Source organism: Pan paniscus, chromosome 9, assembly GCF_029289425.2.
Source record: "Pan paniscus chromosome 9, NHGRI_mPanPan1-v2.0_pri, whole genome shotgun sequence".
In the NCBI taxonomy this organism is placed as follows: domain Eukaryota; kingdom Metazoa; phylum Chordata; class Mammalia; order Primates; family Hominidae; genus Pan; species Pan paniscus.
The window spans coordinates 108,356,707-108,380,686 of NC_073258.2; the positions used below are offsets into that span (position 1 = coordinate 108,356,707).

The window sequence follows — 23,980 nt, forward strand, 5'->3', positions numbered from 1 at the left end:
TTGATTTTTTTCTCCTACTGGTGTTATGGCATGAAAAGAAAACAAGAAGAAGCAATTAGGGAAACCTAAAGGACCATGGAACTTCTTCTGCTTTCCAGTAAATTCAAGAACTCACTCAAGTTAGTATATATCTCCTAGGTGATTTGAAATATTTTACCAGCCACTAGATATATTTTATGTATCGTTAAAAAAAAAATTTTCACCTGTAAAGGGAAAGGTGTGATGTATTACGAAGACTTAAGCATGCAGAGATAGACTGAAATGAAGAAAAAAGCTGAAGACTGGAGACTGAAATCACCACATAAATTACAGTGTGGACCGGAAGCTTGAATTTCACTGGATTTTCTAAGCCCAAGGTTTAGAAAGCCTTGATTTACATTTTGGGTGGGGGATATTTTTACTTTTAGTTATTTCAGAATTATACTGCCAACAGTTTTTATTGCCTTGGAAATGAAGCCTCAGTAAAGAATAATATAAAACTCATGTATTTTCGCTCCATTGTATAATTTCTTCCCATAAAATTTTCTGATTTAGAAACTTCTAGATCTGTAATATATTTGCTTCAGGAAAGGAGAGAGGTTATTTTTCAGTGGCAGGGTAACTGTTTTTATATGGGAGTCCTCCAGGTAGCTCCCAGAGGAACACTGTTACTCAGATGTGTATGTACATCCTGGCTTTGATTATCCCTAGCTTTGCAGTTTAGTTTGAAATGAATATACTGTGTATTCTCTTTATTCTCATGTCAATCCAGAAGTTTACCTTTGATTTCCAGAGGGAGCACAGGAAAGTGATTAATAGCACTACCTCGGTAGCCAAGCTGAAAGGGTTTGAATCTCCGCCACATCCTAGCTGTGTGACCTTGGAAGGTTCCTTACCCTCTCTGTGTTTCAATTTCCTCAGCTGCAAAATGGAGATAATTGTTATTGTTCACTTCATAAGATGACAGTTAAGATTAAGTGAGTTAATACAAGTAAAGCTTATAGCATATTGCCTGGCACATAATAAGTACTTTGTGAATATTTGCTATTATCATTAATTTTATAAAACTTTAAGCTAAGAGTTAACTTTTAAAATAAAATTTTGTTTATAAATGTGCTCTCTACAACTTTTTATTAAACTGGGGTAATCTCAAATTAGGAAGATTATAAAAATAGTATTTACTTTGTAGATTACCTTTTATTTATGTATAAACAGTATGAGTCCACTAGCCTTTTGGTTGTTACAGGGGATAAACTTGGAATGTGAAGAGCTACACAGAAAGTAGCTTTCTTTGTCTCATCTAGGGATTTCAAGATTTTAAAGAAAGGAGTTCCGTCCCTTCTAGTTGAGTCTCTAATTCATTCCCTGGGGTGCTTAATAGAGAGATCGACTTCTAAGAGTTAGGGTTACCCCGTAGCACTTTACAAAGAGCCTCAGGGGGCTTCTTGCTCAAAGGAAGCAAGGCTGGTTTCTTGATGCCAGGCGAGAGGATGAGTTTTCAGAAGTAGCAGACCACACTCATTACTGCCCCTTTTCTCTCAGCTGGAAAAGAAAAAAAAGACAAGAGGCAGATAACCTCATAGCTTAGCACTGAAGTATCAACTGATCTCTAGGGGCGTTTGATATGACAAGCACAATCATTTGATCCTTCCCTTTGGATGAGTTCAGGCCAATGTCCCTGTATACATTGAGAAAAATTACTACAAATCAGGGGAACAGGTTAGTACACCCAGGATTATAATCATATTCTTTATTTTAGTTAAAAATCTACAGATTTGTTTTCTTCCAATTGGGAGATTTGCAGTTTGTTTTATTAGTACTGTGATTGAGTAATGCTGGTAAAAAAGTACTTTTCTAAAAAAGTACAAAGTTCATTTTGACAAGTATATATTAAGCAAGCAGTGTGTCAGGCATTGTACCCGTCCATGGGTGTCCTAGAAAAGCATACAGTCCAGAGCAGAAGGAGACATGAAACAGATAATTTTGGAACAATATTAGCGATTTATTAGTAACACAGAGCAGGTAATTCTAATGTCCCCCTTGAAAAACACCTCTAGAGAGGAAGTCTTTGGGAAGGTTCAGCACAGAGAATGATTTTTATGTTCATCTTGATTTTTGTGAAGCAGGTGGCATTAAAGTTTATGTATGAACAAAAAGGGTGAATTTTTCTATATGTAACTAATAACTGAGTAAAGCTGAATTAAACAAATAAAACGTCAATATCTGGGCCAGGCCTGGTGGTAAAGTGATCACAGTACTTTGGGAGGCCAAGGTGGGCAGATCACTTGAGGCCGGGAGTTCGAGACCAGCCTGGCCAACATGTCAAAACCCCGTCTGTACTAAAAATACAAAAATTAGCTGTGTGTGGTGGTGTATGCCTGTAATCTGAGCTACTCGGGAGGCTGAGACACAGAATTGCTTGAAACCGGGAGGCGGAGGTTGCAGTGAGCCAAGATTGTGCCACTGCACTCCAGCCTGGGTGACAGGGTGAGATCCTATCTAAAAAAAAAAAAAAAAAAAAAGTAAATATCTGTATTTTTCAATTAATGAAACAGGTATAAACCAGGCTTACATGTAACCATATTGAAGTCAATAGGCTGATGTGTAAAAATACAGGAGAAGTGTATCATGGCTGCCTCATTGTTAGAATGCTATGCAGAAGAAGAGTGAACTTAAATTCTTCCTATCCTGAAAGGGCTCCGTATTCCATAAATGATGCTGGGATAGCATGCTAGCCATATGCAGAAGAATGGAATTGGAACCCAACCTATCACTATCTACAAAAATTAACTCAAGATGGATTAAAGATTTAAATGTAAAACCTCAAACTATAAGAATCCAAAAAAAAAAAAAAAAAAAACCAAAAAAAGAAAACCTAGGGAACACCATTCTGGATATCAGCCTTGGGAAAGAATTTATGACTAAGTCTTCAAAAGCAATTGCAACAAAAAACAAAAAATTGATATGTGGGACTTAATTAAAGAGCTTCTACACAGCAAAAGAAACTATCAACAGAGTAAACAGACAACTGACAGAATGGGAGAAAATATTCACAAACTATGCATCTGACAAGGGTCTAAAACCAGGCTTAATTAAACTAAAGAACTTCTGCATGGCAAAAGAAATTATTGACAAAGTAAACAGACAACAGACAGAATGGGAGAAAATAGTCACAAACTATGCATTTGCAAGGATCTAAAACCAGAATCTATAAGGAACTTGAACAATTCAACATCATAAAACAAATCACCTCATTAAAAAGTGGCCAAGGCTGGGTGTGGTGGCTCATGTCTGTATTCCCAGCACTTTGGGAGGCCGAGGTGGGCGGATCACAAACTCAGGAGATCGAGACCATCCCGGCTAACACGGTGAAACCTCATCTCTACTAAAAATATTAAAAAAAAATTAGCCGGTCGTGGTGGCAGGTGCCTGTAGTCCCAGCTACTCTGGAGGCTGAAGCAGGAGAATGGCGTGAACCTGGGAGGTGGAGCTTGCAGTGAGCCTAGATCAAGCCACTGCACTCCATCTTGGGCAACAGAGCGAGACTCCATCTCAAAAAAAAAAAAAAAAAAAGTGGGCAAAAGACACGAACAGACACTTCTCAATAGAAGACATACAAGCAGCCAACAAACATGAAGAAAATGCAAATCAAAACCACAGTGAGATACCATCTCACATTAGCAAGAATGGCCATTATTAAGAAGTCCAAAAACAGCAGATGCTGGCAAGGCTGGGAGAAAAGGGAATGTTATACACTGCTGGTGGGAATGTAAATTAGTTCAGCCACTATGGAAAGCAGTTTGGCAATATCTCAAAGACGTTAAGACGATCCACCATTTGACCCAGCAATCCCATTGTTGGATATATATCCAAAAGAAAATAAATCATTCGACAAAAAGACAAATGCATATGTTCATCACAGCATATGTTCACAATAACAAGACATGGGATCAACCAAGGTGCCCATTAACAGTGAACTGGATAAAGAATATGTGTTATGTATATACCATAGAATACTACATAGCCATAAAATGGAATAAAATCATGTCCTTTGAAGCAACGTGGATACAGCTGGATGCCATTATCCTAAGAAAATTAACACGGAAAACAAAATACCAGATGTTCTCACTTATAGGTGGGAGCTAAACATTGGGTACTTATGGACATAAAGATGGCAACAATAGACACTGGTGACTACTAGAGTTGGGAGGGAGGAGTGGAGCAAAGGTTGAAAAACTAACTATTGGATACTATGCTCACTACCTGGGTGACAGGATCGATTGTACCTAAACCTCAGCATCACGCAACATACGCATATAACAAACCTGCAAATATACTCCCTGAATTTAAAATAAAAGTTGAAATTATCTTGAAAAAATTCTCCCCATGCTTAGGTCCTGCTGAACCACTTGGGAAATGCTGGTTTGGCTATAGCGGAGGCTTAGTAGAATGAAATAGATGAGCTCAGTACCACTCATGGAAAAATAATTCAAAGGGCATTTCTTATCAATAGTGGCTCAGAACATCACACACACAGCTATGATTTGCTAAACACAGATTGTCTAATTAACAGCAAATAGAACATTAACAAGTGGGTCTCCTTTAAAACAAAGCTACTTGACTTTAAAAATAAACAGTAATTTTTCGTTTTCTATATAAAGCATTTAGCATAGTTATTTAATGAATATTCTGTGAATAATGAGTTAAATAGCATTTGCACAGGCTTCTTCTGCCACCCAAAGCCATTTTTGGTGTTTCCTGTTTGGGGGACAGATAATGAGATCTAATTGTTATCTTTGTTTCCTGTTTGGGGGACAGACAATTAGAACTAATAGTTATTTTCCTTCCCTTCACTTTTCCCATTCAATCAGCAAGTCCAGTTGATTCTACCTTCTAAATATTTTTTACTTCTGTTCAATTCTCTCCCTCCCCACAGTCATCATCCCAGTTCAGGTCACACCAACTTGCGAGAATTTATTTTAACAGTCTCCTAAGTGATTCTTCACTTGACAAAATGATCTTTTACTTTAGAGGAGAACATAATAAGAATGACAAAATAATAATATTAATAATAAATACTACTCACTGAATGTATATTAAATACCTGTAACTATGCTGAGTGCTTTACATGCTTTGGTTCTTTTAATCCTTAGAACAATCCTACAAGCTAATTTAATTACTTACCCCATTTAATCCTAGAGAGGGCAAGCAACTTGTCTAAAGCTGCCACTTGGCTAGTGGTAGATCCTAGACAAGAACTTTGTCTCCAAAACTTGTGCTCTCAACCACCATGCACACTCCCTGCCATATCTGCCAAATTTTCTCTTAATAGGAAGGCTCTTTTACTGTATTAAACTATGCTGCGTTACTCAGCACAATATTGGACACATAAACATTCAAGAAGTTTTTACAAGGGATAAATTCAAGAACTATTATGTAAAGAACGGGGAGTTAAAGTATTATTTCACTTATCTCACATCATTATGAAATAAATTTTTTTTTAGGTAAGCCAATTTTATATTTAACTGAAATCAAACCACTTAACAGTACAGAATTCTTAAAAATTTAGATAAACTGTTTCTAAAATGCAATCCATTCTTTACTACCTTAGTTGCATGAGAGTTCTTTTTCAATCGTATCCTAATGACAAAGAGCTTTTGTTATGAACAAGTGTCATATATGCTACTTATTTAGTAATTCCTTCTGAACTATGGTTTTAATTACCATCTACATGCTGAGGAAGCCCAAATCTTTGTTTCCAACCTGTGTTGTCTTCCTGACCTTCAGATCCATGAATCTTTACCACTTGGTCCTGAAAACTAAAAATGTTCCAAAGACCTTTTTATACCCAGATCCCCAAATATCCTTCTCCAAAATATCATATCTTAATGAATAATTCCTCTGTCTATCCAGTTGCTGGCCACAAACATGGACATAATGTTCAACTCCCCCTTTTCCTTTGCCAACCACTGCCGCAGTCAATCAATTAACAAAGGTCCTATTGAATCTACCTTCTAACTATCTCTCATATCTTTCACACCTCTGTCTGTCCATTGCCTTATCCTGCCATTAATATCTTTGCCTGGGTTATTGCAACAAGTCTGTAGATGGTATCCTATACCTATAATTTTAGGTATAGGATTTATTCCTCATATTACAATTTATTCTTCATATTACAATCAGAGTATTTTGTTTTGTTTTGTTTTGAGACGGAGTCTCTGTTGCCCAGGCTGGAGTGCAATGCTGCAATCTCGGCTCACTGCAACTTCCACCTCCCAGGTTCAAGCAATTCTCCCGCCTCAGCCTCCTGAGTAGCTGGGGCTACAGGCACACACCACCACACCCGGCTAATTTTTGTATTTTTAGTACAGACAGGGTTTCACCATGTTGGCCAGGATGGTCTCAATCTCCTGACCTCGTGATCCACCCACCTCGGCCTCCCAAAGTGCTGGGATTACAGGCATGAGCCACCATGCCCGGCCCAGAGTATATTTTTTAAACTAGAGATCTGATCATGTCACATCTCAGCTTGAAAGCTTTCAATAGCTCCTTATTGCTCTTCAGATGAGGTTCAAACTTCAACATTACTTACTAAGCCTGCTTGATCTGACCCTTACTTGCTTTTCCTTATCTTGCCATCACTATTTTTCCCATCCCTCTCACTGAGCACCACACTAAGTCATATTGGAACTTTATCTCTTATACATATTCTGCATTCTTTTGCCTGTAGGGCTTTGCATGTGCTATCTGGAGAACCCCCAACCCCTACATCTAGGCTAAGCATCTCTCCTACTCACTGCCACAGCACCTATTTCCACTTGTAATACTGTATTTAAGTCCCTGTTTGTTTCTCTGTATCATCTTCTCTCCTCTCCTCCCCAAAGACTGTTGCATCTACAGGGTAGAGCTATGCCCCTTTTGTTTACCCTATAGTATCCCTAGTGCCTCACTATGTCTAGAGCGTAGCAGGCATTAACATATTTTATAAACTATTTTGAAAACAGTTTTAGATTTACAGAAAAGCTACAAAGATAGTACAGAGGGTTCCCTTATACTTTCCCCTGTTGTCAGCATCTTTTTTTTTTTTTTTGAGACGTAGTCTCACTCTGTCGCCAGGCTGGAGTGCAGTGGCGTGATCTCGGCTCACTGCAACCTCTGCCTCCCAGGTTCAAGTGATTCTCCTGCCTCAGCCTCCCGAGTAGCTGGGATTACAGGCACGCGCTGCCACACCCAGCTAATTTTGTATTTTTAGTAGAGATGGGGTTTCACCATGTTGGCCAGGATGGTCTCGATCTTCTCACCTCATGATCCACCCACCTCGGCCTCCCAAAGTGCTGGGATTACAGGCGTGAGCCACCACACCCAGCCTGTTGTCAGCATCTTACGTTAATATTATACATTTGTCACAACTAATGGACCAATACTGATACCTTATTATTAACTAAAGTCCTTGCTTCATTCAGTTTTTCTTAGTTTTTACCTAATGTCCTTTTTTCTATTCCAGGATCCAATTAGGATAACACATTACGTGTAATAGTCATAGCTCCTTTGGCTTGTACCTCTTGGCTGTGATAGTTTCTTAGACTTTCCTTGTTTTTTAAGCTTTTCAGAGTTTTGAGGGGTACTGACTAGATATTTTGTGGCATGCACTTGAATTGGGGTTTGTCGAATGTTCTCATGATTAGACTGGGGTTATATGTTTGGGGGGGTAAAGTGCCATTTTCATCATATCAGGTCAAGGTTACATGCTATCAACATGACTTATCACTGGTGATCTTAGCCTTGATCACCTGGCTGAGGCAGTGTTTGTCAGGTTTTTCCTTTTTTTTTTTTTTTTTTTGAGACAGAGTTTCACTTTGTTGCCCAGGCTGGAGTGCAGTGGTGCCATCTTGCCTCACTGCAACCTCTGCCTCCCAGGTTCAAGCAATTCTCCTGCCTCAGCCTCCCAAGTAGCTGGGATTACAGGTGCCCACCACCACACCTGGCTAATTTTTGTATTTTTAGTAGAGATGGGGTTTTGCCATGTTGGCCAGGCTGGTCTCAAACTGCTGGCCTCAAGTGATTTGCCTGCCACCTTCCAAAGTGCTGAGATTACAGGTGTGAGCCACTGTGCCCGGCCCTACTGTAGTTATTCTTTTTTCCCCTTTCCACACTGTACTCAGAAAGTCATATGTCCAGTTTATATTTAAGGGATAGGGAGGTTTTTTGGTTTGTTTTTGAGACAGAGTCTCACTCCTTCACCCAGGCTGGAGTGCAGTGGCGCATTCTCGGGTCACTGTAACCTCCACCTCCCGGTTCAAGTGACTCTCCTGCCTCAGCCTCCTGAGTAACTGGGACTATAGGCACGCACTACCACACCCAGCCAATTTCTGTATTTTTAGTAGAGATGAGGTTTTTTCACGTTGGCCATGCTGGTCTTGAACGCCTGACCTCAAGTGATCTGCCTGCCTCGGTTTCCCAAAGTGCTGGGATTACAGGCGTGAGCCAGGGTGCCTGGCCTGCTTCACCTACTTGAGGGCAGAGTGGCTACGTCAATTATTTGACCATTGGGAGTTCTTTCAGTTGATTGTTGTGTTTATTTGACACACGCCTATTTTGTTTACCTTGAGCACTTCTTGACTTTCTTGTGCTGCAATATGCTTCAGGTTCACCTTGCCCTGACCCAGCTTTAGAATCAACCATTTCCCAGGGTCCCCTAGATGCTTTTATTGTTGAATGTATTAGAAATTATGATCTGAGTGTTGGGTGGGAACTAACCAAATTAAATTAAAATTTGGATTCATTTAGAAAAAACACAAAAGTACAAAGGATAATATATGTTCCCACCACTCAAAATGAATAAACGTTATTTTTCCTTTTATTTTGCCTCAGATATATTTTAAGAAATAAAACACACAAAGTTGAGAAGATCATTTTTCTCCTTCCAATCCTAAACCCCACCTCTCTTCCCAAAAGCAACCACAGTCTTAAATTGGTGTATAGACAGTTTTTTCAAGCATGTATGGAATATTTACAGAAATAAACGTGTTAAATAAGAGACTGGCTTTTATTCGAGCTGAGTATGGGTTCCCACACTCTGGGCTGTTCTAGTTGGCAATGTGTCTCTGCCCGCAGCTCTTTTTCGAATGTATATTCGTTTCCTTGCATTTCTGCTGCAGTGGATGTTCCATTTCTCTCTTTTCTCATGAGATAACTTCTCTCCACTTGCAGACACTCTCTCTTCTATAGTCTGTTTTATCCCCTCTCATCCTAACTTGCTGCTTTGCAGGCTGCTCCTAGTGTCTTCCTTATCAAAAGGAAGAAGGCTGATAACCTGATGTACACTTTGTGAAAGCAAATCATAAACCAAAAAGTGCCATGCAAATATCAAATCTCACTGCTCTGTTCACAGTGCCAAAAGACAATGGGGCCTGGGGCATCATTCATTTCTTCGTAGTATCTTGCGCTTTAAGTGATTCTTGAGCTTGAGCTCTTTAACAGTTGTCTTTTATCTTGAAGTTAGTTGGTTCCAGTTATTTTTGAGTTGTACTTCTACAAAGTTGGGGCCGCCAGATACTAGACTATTGGATATCTGGAAATCCAGTTGGTTAATTTTATTGTTCTTCATTTTTATTTTTCTTATGAACACTATTCCTAAAGATAGGAACAATACCCAAAATAAAGGAAAAGATTGATATTGAAGAGATTGCTCATGAAATTCATAATTTCTCCAGCAAGTGACTTAAAATGAAAGGCTAATTGTATTAATATAATTATAAAGTCTATACCTGTAACCTCTATCCATTGAATTGCATTGCTCTGTGGGCAGTTCTGTTGATAATGTTCTGGGTGGCTGGCATGTTAACTGCTTGCCTCAGTAAGCAGAAATTTTTGGTTTGCAGCTTCCAGCCTTATTAGTAAATATACCTAATATCTAATTTCTTCCCACAGTTGACACTTACTTTGACAAAGGCAAATTTGGAAGCAATTACTTGAGGACAGTTCATATAGCATCTGGACAGTCAACACGGGCACCATGAAGCACTTCCTGAGGTATGTGTTTACGGTTCCCTGGCTGAGCCCTCTGCAGTGGAGAAACCTCCTCACTGGTTAGGGTAATATTACCAGTCATTGTTTGTGATCCTGTGACCAGGTCTTCTAAGATTCTGTGAAATAGCACTGCATTTTTGCTAAGAATAACTTGGCCATGAGATTCCTCTGCTAACTCTATATGCGTGCTGATGATAAGACAGAGCACTTGTAGATGGCGAGAGAGTGTGGGCACAAAAGCATGGCACTTTAGACAGCCCTGGTGCCATGTGTCTCTGCACAGTGGTACACCGCTGGCCTGAAAGGTTTAAGGAAATAGCTGTCAATGAATCACTTAATACAATTTGTGTAAAATCATTTTCTGGAAATAAGTATCCTTTTAAATATCCTTTAATTTAGATTTTGGTTGGCTGGCCAATCCATATGGGCATTTTAAATTTTTGTGGGCGGTCAAACTATATGTTCTAAGCTTCTGCTCTTCTTACCTCAGTGATGTCTCTGAAATTTGTATCAATTGTTGGTTCCCTGAAGATTGTGCTGGACAGAGTATGCCATAAATTGGTATGTTTGGGGTGATCTTTTTTAGTTTTGAAAAGCATTTGACTGACCTAAAGTTATAATTATTTTCAAGAGTATTGACTGTCATTCAGTTGTCTATTAATGGAATTCCCAGATAAATTTTGCATAATATTAAAATACGGCAAAATAAAGTTAGTCAGGTCCTGAATGTGAGAAAATACAACATACTTTCCAGAAGATCGGGCTTCTTTTCCTCAAGATGGTGACCTGCTTCTGTTACACGTTCTTGTCTTTCGCTCGGGCCTGTTTTCTCTAAGCAAATTAATAGGCTTGCATCTTTTAAGAAATGATTTGATTCCTACAATGGCCATAATTTAAGATCCACTGCCCCCCACCCCAGTGGTTTTGGTTCCATTGTTGTTTCTGGAGCACCCAGATCAGTTTGTGTGAGATTCACTGGGTTTTGATGCAGCTACTGGTAGTATACTGGATCTTCGAATTGTGAAAACCTCTCAGGAAGTTACTGTGAAACAATTTATAGGCATCAGCATTTGTTTTATTGTACAGAATACTGTTTATCTTAGCTGTGTAAAAATATAGTATTTGAAAAATCACGAGGACATTTGCCAGCCAAGTATTTGACCTAATATGTTCTTGGTTGTCATGGTAATTAACTGATCTATCTATACATTCATGAAAATTTGGCATTTGTGCACACCTCCTGAATGTAAACATGGTGTCTTTCATCTGCAGAATCATGTTAACAGAAAGCTTTAGTGTGAGATGAAGCTTAGAATTTAGGAGCTCCCTTTGTAAAAGTGGTGATGATGGTGGTAAGGTTGCCAAGTCCTGTACTACTCAATTTCTTCCTCAATGTCTTATTTGTTTTAGAAAAACTCGAGCAGCCTCAAAACCAGTCATTTTAGGAAAAATAGTAGCCTTTGGTTCTGTTAGTTTTATTGTTAAACTGAATAGGCGCACAAAGAGTACATTTTTAAATTAATTTGTATATGATGATTTAGAACTGGTACAGTGAAAATCTACCATTGTAATTTTGCATAGACTAGCACCAAGGGTTACAGAACCAACACATCCCTATTAGTTATGTGTTCTGATAAACATTTTTTTCATGTAACTTGGAGTGTATATTTTATAAATATTATATGGCATTGATTATTTATGTGAAACTAAAGCTAGGATAACAGATTGTACATTAAAACAGAAACTTGAGGATTTTCATTGACCATTGGTTTTGAAATAATAAAAGGAAACTTGATCATTTCCCTTCTTTAGTTGATTTATTTTCTGTAGTCCATTTCCACAGATGTTGGACGATTTTGGCAATCTTTTCATCTGAACCAAAGAGAAGGTTATGTAAGCAAAGCCTGAATGAATCAGGTGTTAATTCCTGAGCTCAGCAAATGTATTATGGAGAATGAGGAGCTGACTTTTCACTGGGAAGAATTCAGCATTATTTAAAAGCCCACGCAGTGATTAATCTGTCAACTTCTGAGATGCTCCAGAATGAAATGCTCCATGCACAGTCCCAGAAGAAATTAGGTTAACCTTAGAGAAACCAGGTTGTGGGAAAAAATGGATTTTGATCTACATTTAGGATACATGATACCCAATTGCTACCATCAGATATATTAATGGTATAAATATTCAGAGCAAAAAGGAATAGAGAAAATATTCAATGTATGTCAAAAATTACATGAAATATAAGGAATAAATGCTATTCGATTAGTACACCTGGCTAAAATGTGTATTTTAAATTGAGGATAGAAATGGGATATTGGGTATGTATCCCCAGACCATCCAGTCTGACTTTAGCCATGATGTGCATGAAAAGAAAACATGAGGCTGGGCGTGGTGGCTCACGCCCGTAATCCCAGCACTTTGGGAGGCCTAGGCAGGCAGATCACGAGGTCAAGAGATCGAGACCATCCTGGCCAACATGGTGAAACCATCTCTACTAAAAATACAGAAATTAACTGGGTGTGGTGGCACATGCCTGTAGTCCCAGTTACTTAGGAAGCTGAGGCAGGAGAATTGCTTGAACCAGGGAGTCAGAAGTTAAAGTGAGCCGAGATCATGCCACTGCATTCCAGCCTGGCAAAAGAGCGAGACTCCGTCTCAAAAACAAAAAAAAGAAAAGAAAAGAAAAAGAAAACATGGGATAACATGGATAACAAAACATATCTACATGTGATCAGAAAAAGAAGGAATATTTTTTAAGTCCCAGCTAGAACAAAAGCTTAGGGTTTCATTTTTGTAATATATTTTACTAACTTTAATTCAGTTGATGTGTATAACAGAGAAGTCTGAAGACTTGTGCTGAAGATCATTTCCCTCGTTGGGATTTAGTTATTGAGGTTATATTTTTTAAAGTTATCAGAACATGATTAATTTTGGAAATTAATAAAGGAAAATTTTAAAGTCACCCATGTAAATCATTGCTTCCAACTGTTCCAGTCTCAGAATCTCAGTTTCTTGGCCCTGCATCTCACCTTGTTATTTTCCTTCCTCCAGCAGAAAAGAGGAAAGGAAAATATCTGCCAAGCTCAAACCTCTGTGGGAGGAACTGAGCAATACAGCAGACTTATCCCATGTCCCAACTTTGAGGCAATCAAGGGAAAAAACTATTTTTCTAGTATGATTAGGTAAATAAGGGCTTACAATTAGCAAAAATAACTACAAATTGGATTTTTAAGTCATTCATACTTGATTAATATCTTGGTCCACTAATTCATTTAGTGTGCATTCATTGCTAATAATGCAAGTATTTATTCCACTTTCATTCTCTCTTCATAGCAAATGTAATTAAGTAAGACATAACATCCCATTTTACAAAGGAGGACAAGGAGGCTTAGTAAAGTTAAGTGACTTCAACAAAGGCACATAGATGTTTGAATGCAGGCCTCTTTGACTTCCAAGCTGTTTCTCATGTTTGTATCGCATTACCCCATTACTGTGAGCCCACTGTGAGGTATTGTAGGTGATTCAAAAATGAATGTGAGGGCCAGGCATGGTGGCTCACACCTGTAATCCCAGCACTTTGGGAGGCCAAGGCAGGTGGATCACCTGAGGTCAGGAGTTCAAGACCAGCCTGGCCAACAAGGTGAAACCCCATAATACAAAAAATGGTTGGTCATGGCGGTGGGTGCCTGTAATCCTAGCTACTAGGGACGCTGAGGCAGGAGAATCGCTTGAACCCAGGAGGCAGAGGTTGCAGTGAGCCGAGATCATGCCACTGCACTCTAGCCTAGGTGACAAGAGCAAAACTCCATCTCAAAAATAAATGAATGTGAGACGTCTCTGTTCCAAAGTAACACACCACCTGGTAAGAGACGAGTTGTATGCATACGAAACTAAGATATATAAAGGAATGAGATCAGTGACAGGTTATAAACATTTTGTGAAGGAATATTCAGGAAACGCTTCATTGAGACAATGTTGAGAGAAAGGAAGGACTAGGATTTTAATATTTTAAAATAAGGATAGAAGATGTGGGATGCTGTAAACAAGGCCAAGAAGGCATGACTGGTGCCATAAGCACTAGTGGTCCAAGTTTGTTAGATGTAGACCCTGTTTGGGGTGAGTAGAAGACAAGTTGCAAAAATCAAGTTAGGAGCAGTTCTTGGTCACCTTTGCAAGCACAGCATGAAGCAGCCCAGAGCATGGCAACATTTTCACCCCAACTTGAAGAGCACCTCAAAGAGGAAGGAGAATCGGATAAAAATATCTTTTCCCCTTCTAACATGTCTGGCCTTCACTTAGAGCCAGAAATCTAGTCCAATCCCTTCACCTTATGTGTGAGAAAGAAGAAACCCAGAGAAGCAAAGTAACCTCTCCAAAGTCACATAGTTCATAGAGGCAAATTTGGGCTAGACTCCAAGTCTGACTTTCAGACAAGTTAGTCAAACTTTTTATTCAGCATGACCCACTTTCCATTGCTTTTGAAGAGCAGAAGGTGCAGGAACGTGTAGTTGTTCCAGAATTTGATTAGCATTGCTTGAAGCATTGACTGAGCTTGTGAGATATAGAAGCTAAGTCCTGAAAAAGGGAAAGTTTATGGCCTGTGCATCCAAATACCTCTCTCACTGTAGACTGGTACTTTTAGCTGTAGTGTTCTCTTTTCTATGGTGCATACATGTATGAGGTATATTTTTACATGTATGTGTGCATATATATGACACATACATATATAAACACACACAAATATGCACATATATATATACACATATATATTTTTATTATACTTTAAGTTTTAGGGTACATGTGCACAACGTGCAGGTTTGTTACATATGTATACATGTGCCATGTTGGTGTGCTGTACCCATTAACTCATCATTTAACATTAGGTATGTCTCCTAATGCTATCCCTCCCTGATTCCCCCACCCCACAACAGGCCCCGGTGTGTGATGTTCCCCTTCCTGTGTCCATACACACATATATTTTAAATTATTTTGCTCCCTGCATTAAAACAAACAAAAGCTGTGTCCACACTCTCATTGAAATATGTTAATCTGCATCTTTTTCTAGGCAATCTCCTGTAGGTGACCTTCCCAGAGCCTGCCCATTGCCCTCAAGCTGTTGTCCGAGATCCTCTGGGAGCTGGATCATGTACATCCCAGCTCTCCCGCCCCTTGGCTTTCCCTCAGCTTTTCAGGGCCAACTCTTTGGCCACTTCACTGTTCGTTAAGCTCTTCCCGCAGAGCATGAGCAATATACCCGAAAGCCATGGGCACTCTATAAATGTTAGTTTGAATTTCATTCATTTACTCATTGGAATTTTCACTTTTGTACTGAAGTGAGGAAAGCACGCTGATTTTCCAGGCTGTTCTGTCTGTCCCTGTGGGATGGTGGAGTTGGCTTTCCTGTCCAACCTGAGAGGAACATACTGTCTCTCTCTCCTCTGCCTCTCCAACACCCTGGGTGTTTTTCTTTTATAGAATTGTCACACTGTTTTTCAACTTTCTGTTTTTACTGCCCTTTTCCTTGCTCGACTATAAGCTCCTTGTGGACAGGGAGGTCATATGGCTTGCTGTGAAAATAAGTTCTTGACTCATGTTCACTTTTTCCACTGCCATATCTCCCACTCTCATTTCTTCTGTACTGCACGGTCAGTCTTATTTTGTATTTGGCTCTATGAAGGAATAAATAAAATAAATTGAAATACCTTTCAATTGTCATTTTTCATTTCCCCCCAACTTATTTCAAATCTCTTTCTTTCAGCTGCTCTAGGTCTTTAACAAAAATGAATTTGTTCACAATACTGAGCATGTCCTCTAACTAGGTTGTTTAAATTTTTTTTGAATTATATTATGTAGCAAATTTATAATAATAACAGGCCTATTTCTTATCCCCTATAGAATATTTTGAACCCTATAATGGATGATGGAGCATGAATAATACCTTTGATGACTTTATTTATATATTTACTTAATTTGGGTTGCCTTAAAAATATTTTTATTTACCAATAAAAGTTTATATTTGAGGTTGCATTTAAATACTTTTAAAATGTCAAAGTATAATGTGTTATAATGTGTTCATTGTTTCTCCTTATAAATAAGTCAATAAAAGTATTATCCAAAGAGTAAAACATAACCTGATTTTAAAAAATAAATCTTGTAGCCAGGCACGGTGGCTCATGCCTGTAATCCCAGCACTTTGGGAGGCTGAGGCGGGCAGATTGCTCAAGCCCATGAGTTCAAGACCAGCTTGGGCAACACAGCAAGACCCCATCTTTATAGAAAATTCAAAAATTAGCTGAGCATGGTGGCGCGTACCTGTAGTCCCAGCTACTGGGGAGGCTGAGGTAGGAGGACCACCTGAGCCCAGAGAGGTTGAGGCTGCTTCAGCCTAGGCAACAGAGTAAGACCGTGTCTTGACAAATAAATAAATAGAAATAAATCTTATAAAGTGTATTTAAGCATCAAAATTTTGGTTGAATAATGATATTGTTAATAAATTAAGAGAAACCTGTACCTCCTTTTCTTTGAAAGGAAAGGGTTACACTATTAATTTATTTATTTTAATTATTACACAATCAACTAGTGCTCTCTAAGCCCTCAGATACAATTTCCCTGGAATATATTATAAACAGAGTGCCCTTTGCTACAACACTATATTTTTGAATAACATTGATCCATGATAGATATATAACCACCAATCCCCTTAATTTTTACTTTTTCAGAAGTTAGTGTGATCTCTTCAGAAAAAGAATAATGTGAAAAAACCACAGGGCCCCACACTATCTGGGCATGGGATCTTGGAACCTCTCCCCTGCTCTACAGGAAGGAAATACTCTTGTTTTCCGAGAGACCCACGGATGGTTTCTTTGTGTGATTTCACATTTCCAGTTCATGTACCAAGTCCTCTGCAGCCTCTCTTCCTAGTAGAGAGCTCTTATAGGGATGGTCCCATTTACTAGGCAAAGTACCTATTGATAAGTTAATTCCCAACCGATTGTCAGTGCCCCTACTTAGGAACTTCAGTGGAGCAACTAAATGAACTGTCAGGGACATTGAGCCGCTTGCTATTCTTTATGACATTTAGATGAAAAGTATTTCATTTGGGAAACTGTGGTTTGAACCAAGAACTGTGATTATTTTTGTACATATCTTTCATCAACAATAGTGTACTTTTTATTTATTACAGGATTTCTTCAAGCAAGAGTTAACTTTCATTAGCACATTCATTGAAACTGTTCAAAATAAGCCACTTTTCTCTTATTGTTCCAAAAGAAGACGTCAGAGTCACAAATTTAGGATGATGGCGTAGTGTTGCGTTACAGGTACCCACACCCCCTCACCCCACAGGCAAGGGGCTACATGGTTTTAGGCGCATTTCCTGTTTTGAAAGCCCCATCCCTCCTGAATGGATTCCTCTAACAAAGCGCCACAAGACCGGAGGTTGCTTTTGTTTGGTAGCAGAGATATGATCCATTTCGAATAATTTACATTGGGTGGCTATTCTGGTTCAAACTAGAGAATGAATGTTAAATAATAAACGTGATCATAATTGCTTTATGGAAGAACACTGCTGTGAACTCAGCCATAAACATCACTCTGCAGCATATTAATAAAAGGCAGTAACAGAAAAGATTGGAAATGGAGCATGTGTAGTAGCTCTTATTATTGAATCAGATTCTCCCAGTGTTTAAGCAAGGCATTCATCTTAGGAAGCTACAGTAACTCTTTCTGGAACACTATCAAAAAGCTGTGATTAAAAAACAGAAATAAACGAAAAAACTGCTGCCTATGCATGTAGTTACTAGAAAGAGGAGGTGGTGATCAGTATTTTCTTCATCTAGCCTTGAGGATTTAATTGTTGTTCCTACAAAATCTAACAGATTTTTTTTAGTAGTGAGTCAAGAATCTTCCATCAAAATGAAGAAAACTAAGTCTAGTGTTATGAAGAAGAAAAGCGAATATTGCCCAATTAAAACTAAGCTTATTGGTTTCCTGATTCAGCCTAGCAGGGAAAGGAGCAGAGCCATAAACCCCCTGAGCAGAGGGTTCAGAAGGTGAGGAGGGTGTGAAACAGGAGGTTGAGATTAGTGCTGGTACAAGAGACAGTAAGTGGGTTCTGTCTCACAGGTACATTTGAAATGCCTCCTCCCAAAGCATGCAGTCATGAAAAAAAAAAAAAAAAAGGACATAAAACAAATGAAATTAAAAGGAGGAAAGGGTACAATGAATCCCAAAATCCTTAAACTCAAATAAGAAACAGATACACCTTTTCTTTCTCCCTTCCTTATTCTCTTCCTTCCTCTCTCCCTCTGTTCCTCCCTCCTGTCCCTCCCTTCCCTCCTGTCCCCCGCTTCCCCTTCCCTTCCTTCCTTCCTTCTTTCCTTCTTATCTTCTTTCCTTCTTTCTTTCTTTCCTTCTTTTCTTTCTCTCTCTCTTTCTTTCTTTCTTTTTCTTTCTTTCTTTCTTTCCTAAACAACCACTGATTAGCTCAAGAGCATTTACAGATCTATTTCTTTATTGCTTCCTTTAAAGGGTAAACATGTCAAACCAATATAACATTCTCTCAAAATAGTTAATCATTTTTATTGTTCTGCTTTTGATCCTCAGCAGTTTTTTCCATAAACTCTGTGATTTAGGGACTTAAATAGGTCCAAATTATTTAAGAAGTGAGCTCCTGGCAGTATTTGATGGTGAACAGCCAGCCTGAGTTGCTCACATGGAGGTTTTGAGGAGTTGGTCCTTTTATAAGGAAGCAAGTTGTATATTGTTTCCAAAGTGAGGGATCACCCTGATGTTTCCATCTCTGACCATGACCTGCCTGGACCAGGTTTATAACCTAAACACAAAATAAATTACACCTGTCAAAACATAATTTGATCTGATGATCTGGATTAAAAAAATACAGTAACTAGCATAGCAGGAAAGTATGGTACCTAGCATAGCAAGCTGAGGTTTTAATTAAATATTTGTGGGCATGTTGGCCCATTAGAAAAATAAGGGGAGAAAATAGAATATATCTTGGATAATAAGTAGCATTATCAGGTCCTGTTGGCCTAGGAATTATGAAAGAACAAGCAGCGTATAGATACCATTTCATAATTCAAATGTGCACAATTGAAATTGTTTATGATTATGTGAGAGAGATGTGATTTACTTCACAGAGTGGTGAACCCTAAGAAATGATGCTTCATCCCTAACACCTCCTGTGGATTTCTCCTGGCTTTCATGTCTTTGACAGTATGAGCATCATCAAGGAAGTTTTTTTTAAAAGATAAAAGCAAACAGAATGAGATATCTTTTCTTCCTTTTGATGTAAGACTGTCTTGATGCAAAACAGTAACACAGTCATTTTTCTCATATACAAGGATGCCAGTGGGAGAAATTAGAGTTGGGCTGTAGGTAACTCTACATATGGACACTTCCTGCCACTTAAGATGACACTTCTTAGGTCTCAAGCCTCCTCTTTGTGTAGACCTGATACAGAGGTCACAGGGAAGACTTTTTGTAGCTTAATTTAAGCTCTGTTTGATGCCTTGGAACCTAAATAGGAAGAATACAGAGACACTCCATGAATGATCATAAGGGTCGTCCTCTTCTCTAGGAAGATTTAGTACAAACAGAACTGGATTATCACATAGTTCTACTTTTGCTAGAGTTCTGCCACACAGACTTGAAAGGTAGCTTCCTTTGAGGTGCAAGCCCGCAGATGGGGTGGACTTCCCTGAAAATTGCACATGGAACAGATATTAGGGAAAGCTTTTATCTTTGACTTAGTAATTAATAGTATATATTAATATGTTAATGTATATACATATATATCCCAGTAATTAATATCATTACCATTTGGCTGGGGACCAGTTAACAAGATATTGCTCAATCTTTTTTTTTTTTTTTTTTTTTTTTTTGGCATAGCTATCCAGTAGTTAGAAAATGAAAAACATTTTCCAAGAGAGCAAGCTGAGGGTTTTGTTTTGTTTTGTTTTGTTTTGTTTGAGACAGAGTCTTGCTCTGTCGCCAGGCTGGAGTGCAGTGGTATGATCTCGGCTCACTGCAACCTCCGCCTCCTGGGTTCAAGCAATTCTCCTGCCTCAGCCTCCCAAGTAGCTGGGATTACAGGCATGTGCCACCATGCCCAGCTAATTTTTGTATTTTTAGTAGAGACGGGGTTTCACCATATTGGCTGGGATGGCCTCGATCTCTTGACCTCTTGATCCACCCGCCTCAGCCTCCCAAAGTGCTGGTATTACAGGCGTGAGCCACTGCGTCCAGCCCTGAGGTTTTATAAATCTTCTCACTTGTCTAATTAAAATATCCCACTAAATTTATTTTTAGGGCTACTGGGTTTTGTTGTTGTTGTTTTTTGGGGTGTTTTTTTTTTGGAAGCTGTTAAACTAAATCCTAACAGATCTTAGGATATATTTGACTAGAACAGTTGAATGAACAGTAAATCCATTTTTGTCTTTCCGCAGAATCTGGTTGACTTTGTACTGACTATACATGGAAATTTTATATGCACTTTTGTAATGGCTTTTGGTGATCATTTTATACATCATAATTTTAGTTATAATTTTCATTTTTTAAATAAAATAATACATATTTATTATAAAAATGTACTTAATCAAAAAAGAAAATTAAAATTACTGATTATTTTACTACCAATCAATATCACTGTTACCATTTTTGTTGTGTATCCTGCTTTATACATTACTATTAAAATTTTTGTTTTATTTTTTAAATGAAAAGTGGATTATCCCATACATATTTCTTTTTAACTTTTTACTACTTGATAAACATATCATGGATATTTTCATGTTATTAGATATTCTAGGACATAATCTTGTTGCCTGCAAAGTATTCCATTATGTTATCTCAGTGCAGCAGCTTGGTTGTTTTGTACGGTTTCTTTCCATTTCCTTTGCATTTATAAGATATAAACTCCATGCCTTTGTGCAAATCAGACTGTTTGAGTTTTTATTTTTAACACAAGGCTGTTGAAGCTATTGGAACCAGAGCAATTTAAGGAAAGGAACACGGCCAAGGTTTTGATTCTTTTTCAGGGATGGATCACATTGTAGAGGCTACTAGTTAACTACTCCAGTATATCTGAGTGACCATGCATCACCTTATTTTAGAACTGGAAGGAATTAGTGAACTTTTGAGAATAAAGAAAAATCTTTTCCAGATGACAACAAAAGGAAGTAATATAAATAATTCTGCCTCCTGGGAATGTACAGTATAAAGAGAAAATAGGTTGACTATATAAGTTCCCGGATAAGTCCTCTTTACCACTAAAGCTTAAGTCATTTGAAATTCTGAACCGTACCATGAAATAGTAGGCACTCACATTTTTAAAATTAAAAGTCTTCATAAAAGATGGACTTACATGGGCCACAGATGTGTGAATAAGCACATGACTGGTGACAATATAGTTCATCATTTGTTGCGGTATTGCTGGAGTGAGGTAGGGTGTACAGTAAAGAAAACTTTCTTTAGCAAGAGCCAAGAACAAACTTCTCAAGAGGAGTTTTTGAAACATTTAAATCACGGAAGGTCGTCACCTCTAGGAAAATCAAAGGTCAAGGGTGCTTGTTCAGTGAACTGATGAGAAGGGCTTCTGACAAGGCCAGGGAATGTTAGGATAGGTCAGCAGAAAAGGCAGGTGGCCACAACCAAGTCCTCAAGGAGGTCTGCAATGCCTCAGGGAAAGCAGAGGGAAAGAGGAAAGAATGGGAGCAAGGGAAGGAATCAAGCAGTGGGATTGGTGGAGGGTGAGGAGGACACTAGGGAGGGGCTGAAAATGGACAAGGGCAAGCTGAGAGGCTGTTCATGGAGGCAAAAGAGGAGAGCATGTTCTTCCCCCACGTCAAAGGGAGGGGTGACTCCTAAAACACAAGCAGTATTAAAGGATTCTGTTTTCAAGGTACTCATTTATTTCCAAGATGTTTTTAGGCAAAGGAGGGAAAAGAAAAGATTCTAATGCTTCATCCTCAGTTTGTTGGAATATCAGATTTACTAGCATAGAAAATTCTGGAGTTTCTTACAGTCATAGTAAGTGTAGCTACTGCAAATAAAGTAGCATGGGACTAGAAACATATGTTAAGTATAAGGTGATTTTTCTAACCCCTGATTTTCTCCTGGGCTTCTTTTCTTGCTGGTGGTGGCTGCTTTCTCTTCTCTTCCAGAGTTCTATTGGAAGGGTGCTGTCTTTTGTTTTTCACAGAATGTTGATCCAGGTATGCCTGTATTTTTACTGTAAATTTCTGTGGCGCTGCCTGAAATTTGTAATGAGGAAGCTAACTGGAAGATGTGAACTACAACGGATCTGTTACAATACCAAGCCGGGAGCTTCTAGAACCATGAAAATCGGTAAGCCTGAGACAAAGAAGTAAGCAAAAGGTAGAGTTGGTATGATGGAAGATACGATGTTATCTTTCAGTGTAGTAATTCTAAACCATGTGTAAAGTATAATCTTTGAATGACTGTTTTTGTTGCTGCTTTCACAGAAACATCACTGAGGGATTCTAAAAGTAAGGTAAGTAAAATTATTTTTCAGCAGCTTTTTTTTCACTTGGAAGCTTACCTCTATCATAAGAAGTAAAAATTCTAAGAAACCAAAATATACCACTGGCTAGGAAAACTACTGCCAACTGAGAAGAAATAATCATTTGCCCATTACAAACCACTGTACTATTTACATGAGAACAGCCACTGTATGTGAATTTCTAGGCAGGTTTGTGAAGTACTTATTACTTCATTGTCAAATGAACCCTTTCTTATACCTCTTCCCAAATCATAAAATAAATATTCCTTGAACATAGTAACAGTATTAACTCCCTACTATTTCCTCAATATCCAAATCATTTAACATTATACTTAAGATTTTTCAATAACATCAAAGAAGCCACTATGCTAGCTTTTGTAGCATAGTGGAGCATCCACATAAGAAAGAAAACCTATTTTCTTTTTCAAGATTCTTGATAATTTTATCTTATTAATTTTGACATCCTGAAGACTATCTCCCTCATGTGCCTCACTCTTTAGTCATAAACATAATACCCCTTAACAACAGAAACTATGTTGGGTGAGGAAATGAAAATATTACATTTCAATATAGGTAGCTTGAAACAGGAAAATGGTAAGAACAAAACCAAAAAAATTGTATGTGTTTTCCTGATTAAAGTAATCAGGAAAATTGCACTACCCCCCACCCCCATCGTGAAAATGTCAAATTTATTAGAATTCAAGTACGCTAAATCAACTGTTGCTTTTAACTTAAGTCTTCATATAGAAGCTTAAGCAAATGTTTGAAGCCTCTATCCCAGTAGATACTGATTAAGCCTCTGGTGTTAATGAAAAGGAAAGTGATTAAAACATGTTTTCCAGCTGTTGCAGACTTCTGTGAGTGTTCACCCTGATGCTATTGAAAAAACTATAGAAGATATCATGGAACTGAAAAAAATTAATCCTGACGTAAATCCACAGTAAGAATATGTTTCTTATGTCAAAAATACAGAACACAAATCACATGGCCACAGATTTAGTGTTTCTCTGTCTCCTCTCTTTTTTTTCTCCCTCTCTCCCTAAAATAATCATCTGCCATGTTTTGACTTTCAGATGAGGAATAAAGAAAAAAAGTACCTTTTTCATGTTTGTAAATGGCAGCAACTTTGTACTTCCTTTGTGGCTTATGCTTCTCAGATGCAAAGAATGTAAGAAATGTGTTGAGTGCCCCGATAGAGAAAGATGAACCCATTCATCAGCAATCACTCTATCTGATGCCTATGTTTTACGCTAACAGTAAATGTTCAAATTGTAAATGTGCTTAAGCTGATTCTGTTCCATCTAGAATAGTCCTTCACTTCCTTCATGAATATTACTTTATGACAGGCTGAGAATCTTGGAGACTGTTTCTACCTGCTTGTCAAGAAGACAGGCATGCGTGGGAACGAGAAATGGTTTTTTTATGAAGACTTTA

The 23,980-nt window shown here is 38.3% G+C and overlaps 1 protein-coding gene across 4 annotated transcripts in view; it reads left to right on the forward strand.

The window, feature by feature from the left end:
- ELMOD1 (ELMO domain containing 1) overlaps positions 1-23,980 on the forward strand; it is a 75,842-nt gene that overhangs the window by 17,086 nt on the left and 34,776 nt on the right. For all 4 annotated transcript variants that reach the window (XM_034933622.3, XM_034933624.3, XM_034933623.3 and 1 more), the window contains 4 exons: positions 9,910-10,011; positions 22,226-22,371; positions 22,509-22,537; positions 23,389-23,486. In XM_034933622.3, coding sequence (XP_034789513.1) covers positions 9,995-10,011; positions 22,226-22,371; positions 22,509-22,537; positions 23,389-23,486 — 290 coding nt within the window. In that variant the 5' untranslated portion in view covers positions 9,910-9,994. The remainder of the gene's footprint in view (positions 1-9,909; positions 10,012-22,225; positions 22,372-22,508; positions 22,538-23,388; positions 23,487-23,980) is intronic.